At 50.8% G+C, this 19,282-nt stretch overlaps 1 protein-coding gene across 5 annotated transcripts in view; it reads right to left on the reverse strand.

The window, feature by feature from the left end:
* Positions 1 to 19,282, reverse strand: part of LOC135907240 (band 4.1-like protein 4) — a 196,252-nt gene that overhangs the window by 60,489 nt on the left and 116,481 nt on the right. For 3 of the 5 annotated variants that reach the window (XM_065438918.2, XM_065438920.2, XM_065438919.2), the window contains one exon: positions 14,899 to 14,941. In XM_065438918.2, coding sequence (XP_065294990.1) covers positions 14,899 to 14,941 — 43 coding nt within the window. Of the gene's footprint in view, positions 1 to 4,755; positions 4,785 to 5,332; positions 5,380 to 14,898; positions 14,942 to 19,282 lie in introns of those variants that run through there. The other 2 variants (XM_065438923.1, XM_065438921.1) reach the window with 2 other exon arrangements.

The raw sequence follows: 19,282 nt of genomic DNA on the forward strand, positions 1-19,282 counted from the left end.
GAGCAGTTCTCGGGATGGCGAGCTCTGTAGTTCACGAGAGAACAACTGCATTGTTCAGGGATCGGTGCGGCTCTCCGCCAGTCTAGATAGCCTAGATAGGGGTGATTCCATTGTTAATCATTCGGACTGTGCGCGTGAGACAGCGATAGATACCGACGGGCTGTGTGCCGATGCACAGCGTGAGCTGGGCAATGCAGTAGGGGGCAGTTCGCAAGAGTGCGAGTTGCATAACTCGAGTAAAGCCTGCTGCAATGTTCAAGAGTCGGTTGAGCTGTCCGCCAGTCGAGGCAAAGTGAGAGTAGATTTAAATGTAAATCACTCAGACTGTGCGGGTAAAGAGACCGATCCGGGCCGATGAAATGTGTAACCGCCAGCATGAGGCGCGAGATGACGGCATGAAAGAGAGTTCGAGGAGAAAGCGCCGCAGAAAGAAGCGCCGAAAGGATCGGAATGCGGTGACTAATGTAGCGCCACCAAAGACGGCGAGAGACCCAAAAAGGCAGGGCGCGGAGAAAAGAAAGGTGCGGTCATCACGGACGATGTTGACGCATCAAACACGTTCGAGCCACCGGTCAAAGGGGGACCGCGAGGCATGTTCTGCACGGACGCGGACAAAGGGCACGGGGCAGTTAAATTCCTCGTCGTTCCGTCGTTCTCTTCGAAGCTCAGCGTGCAGTACGAAGAAGCGCAAGGTGGCAAGACGAGACCAGGTGGGGAGTAGCGACACGGTCAATCGAGGTCATGATGAAAGAGGGGCGCCAGGACGCAAATTGGCAGGGGACTGTAACGTCTTGGGGGAGCTGATAGTGAGTCAGCCCTTTTGTTGTTCCCCGGTAGCCAGAGTAGCTTTCGGACCGCGACCCCCTCGAGTACGGCTCAAAGTATGAGTCAGTCGTAAACATTTGAAACGGGAGGCGAAGGCAGCTTCCGTAGAGGTGAAAGGTGTTGTTTTATTTTTTAACGTTTTGGAAATTTTCGCGATTTGAGACTAGGAATTTCTTTCAATATGTAAGGTATGAGCTCTGTTTATGTTTTGTTTGAAAAGCTCGGAGATTTGAAAGACGCGTTTTTGTAAACATGTAGTATCGCGAGGTGTTCGTTAATAAGTAGATAGGCTTTCTTTTTTTTTATGTGTGAGTAACCTGAGTGTCAAGGTTATCGGTGAGAGGCCTATCGTAGGGCGCGTGTGTTTTAGTTAACCTTCTTTTTTTATATAAGCGTTTTTTTATTTTCTAAGGTTAAGCGCGTAGGCTTTCAGTGAGTGCATGATTTGCCCTGAGAAGCGTTCTTAGTTCGTTTAGCGCGTGTCCTGTGCGGACGGAAGGAAGCAGATTTTTGACTGGGTTGCTCGTGTGTGTTGAGGGCAGCCGTATTCTGACTTCTCTGGTTAGCGTGCATGGAACTAGTTATTAGAAGACGCATCATTTTAAGGTTTCTGCGGAGTGCATAAGTTACGCAAATTAAGTTTTCGTTTAGGTTACGTGTCCTGTAGGGACTAAAGAAAGACACGTGTGTAGGCGTAATGAAAAGTTTGCCTACGACGCAAGTACGCGTTCTGATTAGTGACCACAAGGCTAGCGCGCTTGTGATTACGTACTTGTGAAGTTGACCAGACTGTTCAGTGGCACCAATACGTGCGATAAGCACGCCACTGCGATAGTTTGGAAACATGCTGTTCGAGTAGTTAGGCCACTTAAGTTATGTTCGGCTGTTTTCATTGTTTGTTTGCAACGACGACGACCTTTTGTTTTGCAACAACAATGTCGGCATTCGGGGAGAAATGGATAGCGGTTTGGAGAGGTGGTTGGAGCTGCTTTGTCAAAATGGGAGAAATAAAAGATCAGGGTTCATTTTGACTCAGTAATAGCCTGGCGAGTCAGGGGTGAAGAGGCTGCGCTTACACGTGGTGCAGCGCTGTGTTGTTTTGTTTGTTTGACGTGTTCTCCAGGGCCCAGGATCCCGAAGTTCGTCAAACGAGGCTCGACACCAGTACCCTGCAAGTTCTTTCAGCGTTCCGATCATGGCCAGAGAATTGAGTTCACCGGCCATTCCGAACTTCCGGGGCGAGGACGAGCTGTTAGATACGGGGCCGTTTCCTGAGCCTACTTCGAGTTCCCCAGACCACATCGAATCGCACCACATCTATTAAGGGAGAGCAGAAGCACGGATGCCACATTCCTGAGGCATGACACGTGCAAACGAGTTGGCGGACCCCGCTTCGTGTGCAGCCGGGGGAGCTATTCACTGCTTGGCTCTTCCCGAAAGTGAAGGGAAGGGACTCTTCCGTCCTGGCACTGTTGCGGGTAAAGTGGGTCCCGAAGAAAGACGGCTGGAATGCGCCGTGACAACCTGGCAGCGTCGCCCCCAACCCTCTATGGTGACGGCGCATTGCAAGTCAGCAAGGCAAGACCACAGGGAGAAGAAAGCCCTCGTACGAACACCCGAGCAGCGACTCTCTTCGCCGGGTGTGACTCCATCGCACGGGCGCCTACCATTGGCCGAAAATGGCGTCATCTGAGCGGGCTCGCCTATTGGCCGAACGTGACGTGTCATGAAGATACCGAAGGGCTTGAGAGACGAAGACCGTAAGGATTCCAGAGCATTCCAGCGCATTCCCTGATTCTTCTCTTTCGAACTTCTTGCGACGGGCCGCAGCGTCCGAGTTGCTGCCGGCCCGTAATGACTCTAAGACTGTTAATTGACTCTCACTGTACATAATGTAAATAAGCCTCCCAAGTTTTTTTCATCCGGACGTCCTTCTCAACTCCTACAGCAGTTGCTGCCTCCCCTCCACAGCCTCTTGCTCGGCGAAAGACGGCGCGTTTGCTCACCGCTTTCCTCCTTCGCACGCGCCAGAGTGAGCCGCGATCGACGGTTCCCTTGCGTGCTTTCACTCGCACATACAGCCCATACGACGCTCGGGTACGGCGTCATCGCCCTCGGACTTTATGCGGAACATCACGTCAAAGGGGGCGGTATATATAACGTACAGTGCGTTCGAGAAGGGCCCCGCCTTTTCCTGCGGGAATGAATTTAGGTGTACTATGTGATTCGGATCTATGAGATCATTTAGCACGCAAAAAAAAAAATATGATAGCGGCAAACGGCGGCCCCAAGAGCAATGGTGGCAAAACGACCTTAGGGTGATTGACATATCACCTCAGCCTCTAATAAGATTTGATGACCTCGCCCAACTTCGTCCAATGAGATTGAGATGCATTCAGCGGACGCAGTATTACCGCTCTGCGACCTCACTTCGACCTCACTACAGAGGTTGAGATAGGGTACTAAAATACAACATAAATTCTTGATCGGGTATATTAAGTGTCGAATTAGTTTGTTGCCCGTGCAGAAACCTATGCATGCCTTGATGCCTCTGATACAGGAGACTCAAAACCACGATATATGTACCGCGAGGAGTGTCACACGTGCTAGGCCTGCACTTTTCTGAAAGAATTATTTTTAGACGCTTATCCTGTTTTTGTACCAAACATGTCCTGAAGAAATCACAATATGGCTTCCAAAAACATAAGTCTACAGAACTCGGCCTACTGGATCAAAAAGAATACATCCTACAACAGTTTGAACATTAAATAATGCAGTCGGAATTTTCGTGGATTTCACACACGCACTTGACTACATTCACCACGGCATTTATTTGAAAAATTAAACCGTTATGGTATTCGCGGGCTGCCACTCGCGTTACTTAAAAGCTATCTGGCGCATAGATGTCAATTTGTTTTTATAAATGATTTCGTATCAGATAAGAAGATAATTTCAGGTGTACCACAGGGGAGCATTCTTGGTCATTTATTGTTCACTTTTTTGTTTTGTCTGTGACAATACTTATGTACATAATTGCGTAATTTCTTTAGCAATGTAAATTAGTGTTTTCCATATACCCCATACGTACTGCATGGAAATACGCCCCTCCTGCTCGGGCCGAACGGCCTGCAATATCTCGAAAAAAATAAAATAATATCCCGTTTTAAGCGCAACCCAGGCAGTGGACGGGAATGCTGCAGCTTGCTGCTGCTGGCGCCAGGGCCATTTCCACAGGCCCTAGCGGACTGCGCCAACTTACTTAATTTGGGCCGCCTGTTGCCGCCGCGGCGGTTTTTGATTACACACACGCATTATCTCCTTGCATGAGCGGGCGGGACTGGGAGACCAACGTTCTGCCGAAGGTCATTTTCCAAGCCCGTCCCACGGTGCCACACTCTTTCTGTCGCGCATGCCAGACGGCCCCTTCAAGAACACGTGAAGGTGATCAACTGTTTGTTCGCGGTGTGCCTAACTTCACGATCGGCACACGACAGACAACAAGCCCTGCAATCAACAGCAGCAGAGCACACCTGCAGACGCCGAACTCCTCGCTCGGGTCGACGAAGCCGCGATGCGGCCTCCGTTCCGGTTGCATGCACTGCGAGGGCGCGACTCCACGGTTTCTCGCGGTATGCGTACCGTGTCCCAGCTAAGGAAAAATAATTTCAGAGGCTGGTGCAAGATACGATTTTAAGACCTATGCGGTTTTCAGTGATCACACCTCTGACGACCGAACACCGTATACGTCTTACGATCCTACCTGCAAAATCACAGCATCGTGATTTTTATATCTTTTTGGGGGGGACAGCTGGGCTAACGTTAGCTGGGACACATAGTATACGAAAAGACGACAAAAATGCACTTAACTCTGTGTCGACCAATTGTTGCACTGCGACTGCTATTTTCTAACCATCTCTGTTACAAACGTACGTTAATTCCTTTTCTCTGTGCTCCGTCTTCGTGCCCGTGAACTGATGCCACGATGGTAAACTGCTACGCGACAATGCCTCCCGAAGAAGTCACATTTCGCGAGAACTTTTGAGAGAAAAGATCACCGTGAGCGCTCACGAGGCAGGCGACGTATCGGCGTTCCGCAGGGCGCCTCGAAAGGCGCGCGAGTGAAACGCCCGTGCAATGCGCGAGCGCGCGGCCACGCGTCTTTCAATTCCTGATCGAGAGCACGCTTTGATGATCCCGCACGCACGTCCTCGTTCGCGGCCGGAGAGCACGCGGCTCGCTGCTGCTGCGGTGCACGCATGTCGCCCGCTCCGTTTGTCGTGCGTCAATCGCGCTTCGTTTGCGATGGGCCGCATGCTGAGATCGCGACTTCGATTCCCGAGTGTTTCGTTTTTTTTTTTTTTCGGAAGAATAGAAAAGGAAATGCTGCGCATGTGGGAGAGTTCACGGAGCATTCAGGGAACTCAGTTTCAAAACGTAAACAGGAGGCCTCGGACTTTAAACGCCGCTAATTAATAAGGTCAACACTACTAAAGCCCCTCATACGTACTGCTCTCGTCCGCCAGCAGAAGGGGCTTTCACGCACACCACACTAAGCCGCCATCGACGTGGGCGCAGTGCGCACACACTCGAGCAGCAGCACAGCTGGACCCTCGAGCAAATGCAAGTATGCGCGCGATGCTGCGGTGGCGCTGACGACCGCTCAATCGCCGCGGTCTCTACCCTGACGAGGGCTGTACGTTCAATCCTGCCTAAATCGCGCACGTGATAGATCACGTTGCACAAAAGCCTTTTGCCACAGCCGCCGTTTTCCACTCTATAGCGCTACGTCGCCCGTACGACTGTCGGGCTGTGCCTGAGGTATCTACCGGTACGCCTGCATCTATCTGCTCAAGTTGTCCCCAGTGGTCGCAGAAACAAACCCGCCATCTCGGCCATGCAGATCGCACTCACAAGAGCGTGCGCCTCCGCCGCAGCGTTCAAAGCGCGATGCTCGCAGGGGGGGCCGTGCTGCATGCTGGCCGCGCCGGCGGGTGTCGCCGATCGGCGAGGAACGAACAACCGAACCGCTGGACGCTGGATCGGGAGGGCACGGGTGTGTTCTTTTGTCGTCACAGTGCTTTTGTTTTCCGGCAGCCACGCGTCCTGCGCGCTAGTTGTTCACGTACGGTCAATACACACTCGCTCTCCTCGAGAGCATCGGTCGTCCGGGTCGGTCATCGATTACCGAGCATCGCGTGAAACGGGGTCAACGCGCCAGAGCGCGACCCGCGTGTGCCTGCTCTCGGGCATCTTCGAGGATGCACTGTCCGCGAACCCCGTTTCGCAAAAAAAAAAAAGGATTCGTAAAAAGGCGAGCACTGCTGGATCGGCTGCGTGCGCTGCTGTGGGACTCCCTAGAGTCACTGGCCGCGCCGAGAAATCGCCGGTCCAGGTTCAGGCTTGAAGTGAAAGAGTGCGCGTCCGATCACAGCCGGCGCTGGACGCCTCGCAGTTCTCCTATCGCCGTGACGCCGCCGCGCACAAGCCCGAAAATGAAAAAAAAAAACGGATGTTAAAAGACCTTTCTTGTGTATTACTACGCGTGTCATCGCGGTGGAAAGACAACAATGTATGATTTCGTCGTTTCCAGAAAGAAGCGTACGACGCGCGCCGGCGATTGACTGGTATAAGAAACCTCCGCACCGGGAAGAGGTGACCGATACTATACCGATATCGAAACACCACTCGGAAGGACTTCTCTCTTCCCGACGAGTAGAACATTGTTTTCTTCTTCTTTATTTATTATCTTGCTGGCGTTTCAAATCGCGGGGTGTACTTTGTTCACGCAGGCGATTTAATAAATTATAGTGGTGTACGCTCCACTATAAGCTCCACTTAAGCTCAAGTTGGTTTTTGTTCGTATATAGTTTTCTGCCCCAGATGGCCGCAACAAGAAATGAACGTCATCACGTCGTCTTGAAGGAGCATTAGTGTTAATAATGCTTTAAGCAGCAGGAGCATTACACGCTAATGTACTTTTGTTTGCAAGCACGGTGCCAGGAAAGATAACGGCCTCAGACAATCTGAAGTTGATCATGACACACGCCGCGAGGCGACATATCGTTTTCATAGCACAGTGGTACAAGCAGAAGATGCTGTTTTCTCATTCAGCGCGTTGAGTCGTCAGTTGATTCGCTCGCAAGAAATTTAGAAGCAACTGCAAACAGCAGTCGTTCCAACTTTGCAGCGTTCGACCCGCGCACAGCGCCCCTAGTTTGCTTCCCGACACTGTGCATGCAGCTAGATATCCCTTACAACCGGTTCAATTCGTGTCCAAGTCATGCATTTACAGTAATACAAATTACTTTGCCAAAAGCAAACCCTCGCCTGTTCGAACCTGTTCGAACCTGTTCGAAGAAACGGACCCGATTTGTTGTTATTCACTGTTGTCCGAGAAGTTCTCAAACCCGGCGAGCCTGAGCCCTACAAGCTATAACACTACGTACTGCGACCACAAACAAGCACCAGTCATAGGACGCAGGCGACCTTATCACACTTATCGTCTAAAGATACAATCTTAAGAGGAAGCTTTAGCTCGGGTGCTGCTATCCAAATACACGTAAAAGGAGAATTCGTTTTTCTCGGCAATCCCTGCACCATATTTGAGGAGGTTTGTTGCATTTAAAAGAAAAACTTAAAATATAGTGACGGCTGATTTCGAATTTCTGAGTTAGGTCGCCAACCTTTGAATAAATATTGACAAATATCGCAAATTTTCAGAAAACGAAACTATCCAGTTTACAAACTAACTCAGCAATGAAAAATGATATCACAATTTCGTGAATCGCAGCTAATAGTACATCTAAAGCGGACAAAACTGATATGTCACACATTAATCTAAAAATAATAATAATATGCAAATACAGCTTTTGCAGAACCCTTGTATACAACGTAAATAATTCACGCAAGATAAAAATTGACATATCTAATTTGCCCGCTTTGAATGGTCTAATTGATGTCGCTTACAGAACCGCGATATCTATTCGTGATGCAGAGCTATAAATTTCTAAACTTCATGCTTCTATTTTTTTCGAACTTTCAAATTTTTGAAGATTCTTTTAACCAAATTCAGGCCCTAAATAGAACTTCCGCTTCCAACAGTCACTAGAATTTACCTTCCGGGCTTATAAGTTCCAGGGTTAAACCGGGGTCCAGAGGGTTACCTCAGAAAAGCGTTTCTGCGTTTTACGTGTATTTGAATAGGCCGCGTCGGAGTTGGGCCCGAGCTAAAGCTTCCTCTTAAAAAGCTTGCAGCCTTTAGGCCGTATCTTGTCCCACAGCGATAATCGTCACCTGTCTTGCCCGCATTTCCTTTCTTTAACGCTGCGGGCCCAGTACTTCCAAGTCACGAACTGCTCACGAACAGCTTGACACAGCATTCTCGACAGGAAAGTAGCGAGCGCGGAGTTCTCAAGAAAGGAAACGCAACGATTATCGTTCCGGGACAAAATAAGTCCCCCCAAATTTTTTTGAGAACGTAAAAAGAAGTTGCACCCTGACTCACAAGCGGAACTCTCATTTGCGTTTATCCCAAGATACAATGACCAGGTAACTTTACAGTCTTTAGGCTCGTTCTATCACTGCAGAATATCCATATTTAGCCTCTAAAAGCACGACAGACGTTACTACGCATAAATTGTGGCATACTATGTGATACACTGCAACACGAGTCGTAAGGCGGAGATGCTTACACGAGGGTCGAAAACGGGTTCTGGAGTGGGCAATACCTCAAAGATGCTAAGCGTACGGCTTTCTTTCAGCAAAAATAACTTGGCAGCCTGTTTACCTGTCCTTATGCGGCCATTTTTGCCGCTCCATGAATTCTCTTCGCTTTTCTTTTTTTTTTTTGCTCTACTTGTTTATTCTGGAATGTCCATAGAAGCGGATGACTGAGAGCAGCTGAGAAATCGCTAAGCCAACACTGCAGCAGCCCATGCCTGGATGCAGGATAACTATGTCGAGCAATGTTTTGTATCAATTATTAAGGGAGAAAATAAAGACCAAAGTTATTTTTATTTTTTTTCCAATTTCGCGTCCACAGCGCGGCAAGAATTACCTTCAGAGGTCACGCATTTCGCGTTATCTTAGTTTATCAGCACGGTACCGTTTAGACCATTGTTGTCGTTGTCTGCAGGAAGAGCTCTCAAACATCCAGGTACCTTTTCTTACCATGGTACTACGTAAGGCAATGCGATCATTCTTTATTGATACCAGCTGGGGTGCTTTCAACATCAGTGACGTGATGTCACAGAAAGCTGGCGCGGGAATATTAAAATGGCGTCGCCACTTTTTGCTTTCTTATCCTTCCAGGTTCACTGAGCCCCCACTTACGGTAATATTGACTCAATGGGTATTCCATATACATATGCAACCTACCAATTTAGCATAGCTAAAAACTTTGCCTAATGACACTTTAACATAAGCGGCCCCGATAACGAGCGAGATAACAGCAGTGAAGCGCTCGTGATCCGTGCTCCTGCCACTGGAAGCACACGTTACCCGACCAGGTACTACACCGCCGACACGCCGGCGTGACGAAACGCTGTCGTCTCTGCCTCGACGATCGGCCGCGCGCGCTCCCGACGGCTGCCGTTCTCCGCTCCGAGTCGCTTGTCGTCCGTGGGAGCATCGCCTTCGAGATTTGCGCGCACAATTCCCGGAGGCCGTGGTGGGAGGTCAACGACTTTTCTCGATCGCCGGGGCGCCGAGCCGGCCGCGTACCGCGCTCCGAAGCGATATGGGGCAAGCGACCGCCCGCGGCCTCGAGAGACGCGCAGTATCGTTGATGCTCTGGCACGAACAGCAAAGACGCGCGCTGCGTGTTATTGCTTCGACGGCGCAAAAGGAGGCTTTTCTGGCAAAGCAAGTTTTTTTTCTCTCTCTCTTTCTGTTCGTGTCCCGCGGTGTATGCGTGGACGTGCTCGTCTGAGATAAGAGAAGGCACGCTGACCGTTCGTCCCTCTGCGTTCGGCTAAATAGAGCCGCCCGAATGCTGAAGAACGCAGAAGCTAATACCCGTGTCACACGGGCGTTTGGAAGGCCTTCCAACCGATAGTCAGTTGACTAAAAGGTCAAGTTTGAGCTGCTACACGGGCGGTTTCGAAGGCCGCCGTGTCAATAGACCATCGAGTCAACGGAGCACCTTACAACTCTATCGAAATCTCGATGGCTTTTGAGCAATGGAAACGGAAACAGCGCGAACATGCCCTCTCGTTCACAGGGTGCTCGTACTCACGGTTAGAAAGAACAAATCAAACCAAAATGCTCTAAAATACTATATATGAGTGTTATTAATTATTCAATAAAGTATTTTTGCCACTTGATATGTGCGAACTGCACATACTCTCCACAACAGCGACGTGCAGCGACGCAAACGTTGCCGCAGTTTCGCTACTCAACAACTTAAAAACTAAACATATATGTATGGCAATGTATACAAACATTTTTTAAATGTATAAACAAACATAAAAGAAATTATAGTGCTTTTAAATGGTTTTAATGTTGTTTAACTTTTTGTGACATGAAAACGAACATAAAGATCCGCAGCGCTACACAATTTTGCGAGAAACGCCTGAACCACTCAACGGCCTTTCAAAAGTGCCGTGTAGCAGTGCGACAGCTCCTTTGAGTCGATAGAGTTGTGGCGTTTCAAAGGCCGTTGACTGGAAGGCCTTCCAAATGTGCCCGTGTGACACAGGTATAATTGGCACACGGCCAATTGTGAATACAGCTTGTGGGAGGCAATACTTCACTACTGCCGTATTCAAGCGTATATGAAGATGCAGAGATCTGCCTTGTCTTAGAAAATACCCTTATTTCGAAATAATTGTAAGGTTATTTGTTTTGCTGCGCGAAAAATCTGTTAACGTCGCACAGTGACCGTCCGCAACGATATGGCCGCAACAAGAAATGAACGTCCTCACGTCGTCGTGAGGGAGCTGACTCTGTGGAAAACTGTTCGCGCGCACTCCAAGTGGAGCTGCAGGCCAGCTGTGTCTCGCCCGCAGCGTGAAGTGATCATGCGGCCATAAGCGTCACAGAACAAAATGTCTGATGAGAATAAGGAATGGCGACCTTCATCGACCCTGGGACATTTGATGATGCAGCCACATGCGCCGCGACGGCGTCGACGAACGTTTGCGAACCCAAAGTTTTACGCCATCGGTCGAGCTCACGAGAGAGCTTCTTCGATCGCTGCTAGCTTCAGCAATAGCTAAACGACTCGCGACTTTCCCGCATGGAAACATTCGATTTCGGGGCTGCATCGTCTCGTTACGACCGCTGGCCTCGCATCCTGAGCAACAGAACGTGCCGCTTATTCACAGAAAAGTTGTTACGTTCATGCCATGTAACCAATCGTGGTGTTGGGCATACTTCTAGCGAAGGCGGCCGGCACACAGCAAAGGACACTTGTACGAACGGGAGGCCATTCGGCCCTCCTTTCTTTTTTTATTCGATAGCACGCATACTCGGCAACTACGCCAGGCGATACTGAGGAGCGCATTTCACGTAGACGCGTGGTACCAGGACGCGAAGAGGATCGCTCGATCACGTGCCTCGGAAGATTACAAAAGAGCGTGGGAAACCGGGCTCTGCACGTCCACTCGGAGAGGCTTCGATGGAAGCAGGTGTCAGGCTTGCTGCGTCAGAGGCAGACGATGGATAGAAATCGCGCCCTTCGGGCTAGGGAAAGGAAAAATAAAAAAGCGGACGTGCGAGCCAGCTCATTCACTAATGAGGAGAGAAGAAGCCCACCAACGCGCGCCGCACGAGACTGTCTTCCGCGAGTTGTAACGAGCTTCCAGGCAACCGTTTCCCCATTCGGAGCCACCGACGCGACGACACCCGAAAACGAGAGGCCGCGCCATGCTCACGCCAGCGTGACGAGGAGGGGACCGAGCGGGGGGCACGGCGACGGTGACCGCGAACGTGTCTTGAGAGTGGCTGAAAGAGAAATACATTCCGCAGCCGTTCTCGCGTTATGACGCCGGCAACCTTCCCGCCCGTGCGTGGTCGGTTGGTCAACATGCGCATTTATAGCATTCGGTAATTCCTCGATACTGACGCCATACGTGGACAAAAGGGACGAGTCTGGAAGAATCGTTCGATCAGCGGGTCGTTTTCACGAGATAGCGTTAACGTGTCGCCGAAAATCCGGCGTCGGCGGCGCTGTCCGCGAGAGAAAAACCAGCCCCAACCACGCTTTCCGAGCGACGCAGGCCGACAGCTCGCCGCTTCGTGCACAGCGTTCGCCGCACGCGTGTCCCGGCGAAAGTCGCGTACGCTGCCGCGAAGGGCGAGAAGCAGCCTGCGACCTTTCGGGAGCTGTCGCGTTCCAGGCGAAGCTCAAGCGTGCTCCAAATGTTTTTGCAAGGACTCTCTTCCCCGCGTAGATGGTATCATCCGTCCTCTGGCCGGCGCGGCGGTCATATGCGTGCATACGGGGATTTTTATTTAATTACAAAAATCGCCTGTTGCACATAATAGGATTGTAGTCCTTGAGCTGGGTTATGCCGAGAGGTGGACATTACTAGCACGAGAAATCGAAAGGCACATTCAACTAATTAAAAAGAAATTCAGTAAATTTCTAAGTTATTTCATTTTCGGCACATATTACAATTGATGAATTGCAGCCGGTGAGTTTGCGTGGCGTATCCACTTGGAACGAATTTTCAAAATGACACCAGACTGGAGATGTGCGCCATAAAACTCGCCGTAAGAATGCACAGTTGATCCACTTACTTTTTTAACAAAACGCTCTTTTATGCACAGAAACACAAAAATACCTGGAAGACCCATGTCTTTCATTCCACACTTAGGGATATAATATCTCGAAACTGGTGTCATCCTGGAAATCCAAGAGAATACGTCTTGCAAACTCATCAGCTACAATTCGTAAATTGCAATATGCGCATAAAGTAATTAATTAAGGAGTTAATTAGAAATACATTGTTAATTATTTCAATATGTCTTTCTATTTGTCTTTCCGCCTTTTTGAGTAATCCAAGTCAAGGAGAAGAAATATGCTATCTGCCGCAGGCGATCACTGTGTACGGAACGGCGTTCCTGGAACTATGGTTCCTTCTCGGAAGAACGCCTCCGTTCCGCTAAGGGTCGCGGGGGAAGGGTAACGACAGCTCGTCAGCTTTACGCACGAAGGAATTCCTTCGGCAAACGTTCCGCGGCAGTGAACAGACGCACGCCTGTATACGCAGCACACCATGCAGGCAGGCATCGAGGTGCAACTCTTGCCGAGTTCAAACGAGGGACTTCACTATATATGTTGCGAATACGTATTGTGGACATTATTCCTCATTCATACTGCAATATTGAATCTGCATTCATTAAACACATATATGTATTGTTCCTTTCGATGCAGGTTCCTGTGCAAGAAATTTTACTACATTGCTGCATGCGAGTAACTTTCTATTTGCACATCTGAGGCGCAATATCCTGACTGCGCACTCGAAGACGCAAGTGGAAAGTGCCATATGTGTGTTGAACTGGCAACAGACGAGCACCAAAGTCGCAGTTAGACATGTCTGGAGTACGTCCGGTGCTCCTAGACAAAATCTCGGCTAGGAGCGTTTGTTTGGATTCTTTTTTCTCCAGATAATCTGTTTCCGGGGATGTTCAAATTCGTATAATATACGTAGTTCGATGCGAGTTTTAAATTGCTCACTTGATCTCGCCTCAGGATTATCGGACCCTATATTTTAATTTAAAAAATCGAATGCAACGTTAATGTAACAACACGTTCCAATGTTGGAAGCGTCACTGGACCGCGCTCCTTTCGTGTTAAAAGAGCTAGTAAGAAACCCAGTCGTCGTTCCTTACGCGAATGGATCGTATACAGGGGAGGAAGCTCTAGTGCCGCAGACGGTATAGAAGAGAACCATTGGCCTCCTCGCAAAAGGTCTTGGCAGCAGAAGGTTGCCAGCGCTCGCAGTGCACCTATGACCAGCCATGATATGCAGGCATGCTGCGCGAGCCCTCGCATCCACGTGGCTGCGTGCGCAGGGCGCCCCGGCGGGCCGGACTGAACGAGCCACGTGGGGCGTGCACGGCACAGGCGGGCGCCGACCACGGGTCCAACGATCACGGGCCAAGGCCACGCGCGCGACGGTATCGCTGCGAGTGAGCCTGCGAGAATCGGAAACGAAGCGTCGCGGCCACATATGGCGGCTATATGTGTAAACAACAATGGGAAACACCTTGGCGCGAGTCGTGACCGATGCATTGCGATAAGGACACATCTTGTACAGCGGCAGGTCGTTGGCGCGAGGATAGATGGCGCCTCCGTGAGGACTGCGCGCCGACGCGGAGCCGGCCGAACACACGTGACGATCGTTTGGTGCTTCGCTTCTTTTTCGTCGGTGCTGTGTTCGCCTTTGTCATTGTAAACCGTGGCAACTGAAGAGCGCCAACCGCCTGAACCCATGTGGGAAGGTGTCGAAACGACAGGTACTATGTAAGAGTGGAAGTTGAGTTCCGTGCGACACGGATGAAAGAAATGGATCGAAATGCTGCAGCTACGCGTCACAATCTGCCCGACACGGAAGCACACGTTGCTCCAGCTCCCCTTTGTTCCTGTCATCTTTCTTTCTTTCGTTGCGATGGCAAGCAAAGGCTGAAGTGAAACGAGGCGAGATCTACGTTACCGTGCACATACACTTGAACCGCGACGCAATGATTCTCCTCACACGGACGTGAAAACCAGCGGAGACAGACTACGTGACCATGACGTTTGTTCTCATTTCCGTTATTCGCGTATTCGTCAATCGGGTGGAGCTGCTCATATATATGCTACGGCGTTGACAGCCTTCTTTTTTTTGTTTCGTCCCTCTCGCTTTCAACGGGGATGTGTAGCAAGCTCAGCCTCCGCGGCTGTTCTCTTTTTTTTTTTTTTTAGAGCGACGCTCTCGATGCCGAGCAAGCCAAAAACACACAATGCGAGCAGCAATTGCAGCGCGCCGATGCATTCAGCTATAGGATGTCGCGAGTCTGAGTCGCGATGCCTGCAATCGAGACTATAGATATAGAGGCGCAAGAATATTTGAGAACAAAGCTCACCTTTTACTTGTCTGTGGATCTTCTTGTTCGGGTCGAGCCAGTGCTGGAAAAAAAAAGAGAGAGAGAAAGAACAGACGCGATAAGAACGCAGACATACTGAATTCACTTGTCGCTGGCGATCAGCAGCCGTGAGACACGTAAATAGCTAGATTATATATCGCATAATTGCCGAGACAAGAGATTTTCTTGTCCATATTAATTCCTTTATTGAATGATTACCGACGCGTAAGACCGAGCTTCACAGGAAGGTGGAGACTTGAAGCGATCGCAAGTGATTGAGCAAGTCATGTGTCTGGAGACAATTAATAAAAGAGGATTCGTCTTAATTGGTCTAGTAAACACAAGTCTCGTCGTCAGACATTACTTGCTCGACCGTTCTTGACCACTACTGACCCGTATGGTGATATTAAGGAACCTTATTAGAACTGCACCCCACAAATATTTATTTATCTTGACTTTTATTGCTGTCAATGCCAGTTCAGATTTGCCAAACTGGCGGAGACTGCAGTGACGTCACTGTACCGCGAGGGAAACAAATCTGCTGACCACGCGAGATCATTAAGACACATTTAAAGCCAGCACTAGCATCAACTACAGCCGCACGAAGAGTGGGGTGGTGTCATCGCGCGATCTACATGCGAGCTCCGCGGATCGCACGCCCCACGCAAGCCAAGCGCGGCACCCCAAACGGAGGACGCCCCCGTGCACATGACGATACGGGCGTGTGCGCGCAGACGCGGCGGCGACGTGTCTCGGCCGCCAAGACGCCGTCGGGGACGTCGGCCAGCCATCGACGGCGTGGCCCGCGACGGCCGCGTGTCCGGAAACGCGCGCCGTTCGTCCGCGCGAGGCGACGCGGTGAGAGAGCGCCTGCGTGGGACGACGGCTGCCAGCAAAAGTCGTGACGGAGGGCCCGCGCGCGACCTCAAACTGTCTCTGCAGCCGCGCCGGTCAAGACAGCGACGCGAGGAGCGGCCGCAGACGCTGTCGCCCTCGCAAGGCCGCTGGCTCGGAAGTACACGTGGGCTGCAGCCCGAGGGCACACGGTTATCCTTCGGCACGGCGGCGTTTCTTGCTGCTTTGCATACAAATCTGGCTGATCGAGACGCGCAACGTCGACAGTTTTCCTCGAAGTGGCATTCCTGATATCATGCCGAAATCCCGCAGAGATTGTCCAACGGAACGAGACGCTAAGTAAGATGCGCTCACAGTTGATTCGATTAAAGTCCCTACATATTTTTCTGTGGACTTTAGGTGCGACGGCAAAAATTTCGAGATTACGCATATTTTCGGATATATGAAAGTTTGCTCATGCTAAGCACGAGGTCATGGGATCGAATACCGGCCACGGCGGCCGCACTTCGATGGGGGCGAAATGAGAAAGCACCAGTGTACTCAGATTTAGGCGGACGTTAAAGAACTTCGTTCTTATTAGACTTTCGCGCGGACAAAGACAGGACGTCGAACGAAGAAGGGACACACAACATGCGCAAAGAACCCCAGGTGGTCAAAATTTCCGGAGTCCCCCACCACGGCGTGCCTCATAATCAGATCGTGGTTTTGGCACGTAAAACCCCATAACTCCTTTTTTTTTTTAAGTTTGCTTTCTTTTTTTAAACTTTGCAGGGGAAGAGGCCAATGCATGAAGGTCAATGCGACGTCAATATATGCGTCGAACTGAATATATTGACGTCGCGGTTGCTCCTCCCAAAGTAGCCGGTGCATATATATCGTATGTTTTTGTACAAGCCGATCAGGAACTAAGCGAACTCGCAGCCAAGCAGAGAAACGAATTGGCTGCATGATGACTTACACGGCAAAAAGCGTAGGCAATGGAACGCTCCTCATTTACTATATGCGGATTGCTCGTGGCATGCGCTTTCGGGTCGACTTGGCCACCGTGCACAGAACATAATTTGCGCGTTTCTTCCGCCGTTCCGTTAATTTAGCTTTTATGCTAAGGACAAAATGAGAATCACCAGCTCCTCACACTGATTAGCGCTTCAGGTCACGGCCGGCTCGAAAGGAAACAAAGATTGATTGGCCAAGCAACGTGCCGACCTTGACGGCCTCGATGCCAGCAGCGACGGCGTGAAAGATGCGTGGGCAGCATTCGCCCCGGCGATGCCCGGCAGCGCCGCCTTTACACAGGGCGACGGTCTTAATTGCTGTGCGGTGGCTTCTTTGCGCAGCACTATGGTAGCTTGGCGGCATCGTGCGTACCCGGTAGCGTCTCATTTCGCCGCTGTGCACGCTTGCAATGTGAGAGAGCACGCCACTCGCGTCACTACATGGCACAAGGCTTTGGCTCATCTCTACAGTGCGAAATTACGGCGTGGTTGTTCAAAACGTCAACGGTCGTCCCGTTTTCTTTTGTCACTCTTGCGACTTTTCACGCTCCACGTTGCAAACGTCCGCCTTTGTGCACACTTCGTGCCGCTCAGTGCTCAGGACGACGGCAGCTCGCTCGAGAGGACAGCGTTATTTCACAGCACGCATCCGCTCGCAGCAGTTTGAGACGAGCGAAAGCGACGTACTAAAGCGAAGGCTGGCTTTCCACTCCACAATCTTCGAACCACACAGGCGCCTGCGGGAGGCACATGGGCGGAGAAAGCGCGCTGTCGGCCGCTGCTAAACAAACAAGCCACGTGCATTTGCATTTAATGAACGTCTTTGGGAAAGAAGAAAAAAAAAACACATTCACGTGCTGACACGGCACGACGTAATATAAACGAAAGAAAGAAACGGCAGACCAAACAGCAATAAATAGGTCGTGAGAGAGAAAGAAAGTCAAATTGCAATGATTTGCTCAACTATACACACACGCGCGCGCGCGCACACACACACGCACTCACACACGTGCGTGTCGGAATTTAGAGAGCTGACCTCCCCATCGGGAGTGAGCGTTTGGAGCCTTCGACGTTCCGTGTACGCTTGGAGTTGCGCTGCGGGCGTGGACTGCCCCGCATGCATGGCGCTCACGCCTTGTCGACTTCTCACGTGCCGGCGGAAAACGAACGGCGAGGGATCGGAAAGAAAGCGCGCGAGCGAGACTGGCGAGCACAGGCCGTGCTGCGCGCCGATGCGCTCACCGTCGACCTGGCAAGGAGCCCACTCGTGCACACCCTGTCGAAGAGGAGGCCCTCCGGTTGCCCCTCTTGCTTGTGCGCGTAAGCGAGATTGATCGGTACCCGTCACGTGACGCGAGAGGCTCTCGGCGTGCTCCGGGCGAACGCTGTAAAGAACTGCCTCGAGAGGGGGGCACCTCAGCCTCGGCACACGGGGTCTCTACACAGACGCGTGGCACCTCCGCGCAGGTTGGAAGAAGGAAAAAAGAGTGCGGGACGCTGGGCTGGAAAAATTGCTGGGATTAGAGGAGCGTGTATATGCACCCATCGGGTCGCTCCAGTGTTTTCAGAATCTTCTGCACAAACAACGCAAGAGCAATAAAAAGCGAGTTGAGCAAGTCGTGGCGATTATTCACTTCGAGAAAGAGACACGTTTCCTTGTTTCGTTACTTGGTACGCAATCAATCCAAACACGAAAGTGACGGCTTTCGGTTTGCTACGTGGCCGAGCCGTCGGTGATTATAAGGTCTGGCTGATATACGCTGGCAGAGCTGGCCAACAGAGGTCGACCGTTACTCTGGGTTTGCCGTCTTATTTCTTTCTTTCTGTTTCTCTTTTTTAGACCGTGTACAGCGACGCCGTATTGGGTGCCGCGTCAAATTCCCAATATGTTAGACTTTGCTTCCGTGTAAGTGCCGCACATGTGACAAGCAGCATGTAATCTAAGAAAAACGAGGAAGGCCAAGAGGGGAGGGGGAAACCGGAGCGTTCTGCTAATCCGCCTTCTGTAAGTCAGCATCCACGCTGCTCTTGATCGAGTCCGGCGTCGATACTCTTGGCGCTGATGCGAGCGACACAGGACGGGAGCCGACACGTCCAGGCTCATTGCACGATGACCCGCACTGGAACGCATACAGAAGACGGTCACGCGAGTGGAGCCAGCTAATTACCCTGAGCGGTGGGCCACATATCCGCTTGTGATTTCGAGTCATTTTGCGAAGAGCCGGTGCACGAAACAGGCGTAACGGGCTCACGGATGTGCAAATATTCGAAACTTACTGCACGAATTAAATAGCCCATTCCATTCGTGAATCCACAATTCAAAGATGTGGAACACCCGTTTCCACTCGAAGAAAGCCCGATGCGAGTTTACAACGGCCCCGCCGGGCACGCCGCGGTTGCTGCAGCCGAGAGGCGCGCCACCTGTTGTTGAGCGCATTCGCACGGAGTATTATTGCTAACTCCTGCTCAGTAGTTCCTAATCAATCAATACGCATGCCTCGTCTTCAAGCAACATACGGTATCTTTTATTTTAT

Source organism: Dermacentor albipictus, chromosome 1 (assembly GCF_038994185.2).
Source record: "Dermacentor albipictus isolate Rhodes 1998 colony chromosome 1, USDA_Dalb.pri_finalv2, whole genome shotgun sequence".
Taxonomy (NCBI): Eukaryota; Metazoa; Arthropoda; class Arachnida; order Ixodida; family Ixodidae; genus Dermacentor; species Dermacentor albipictus.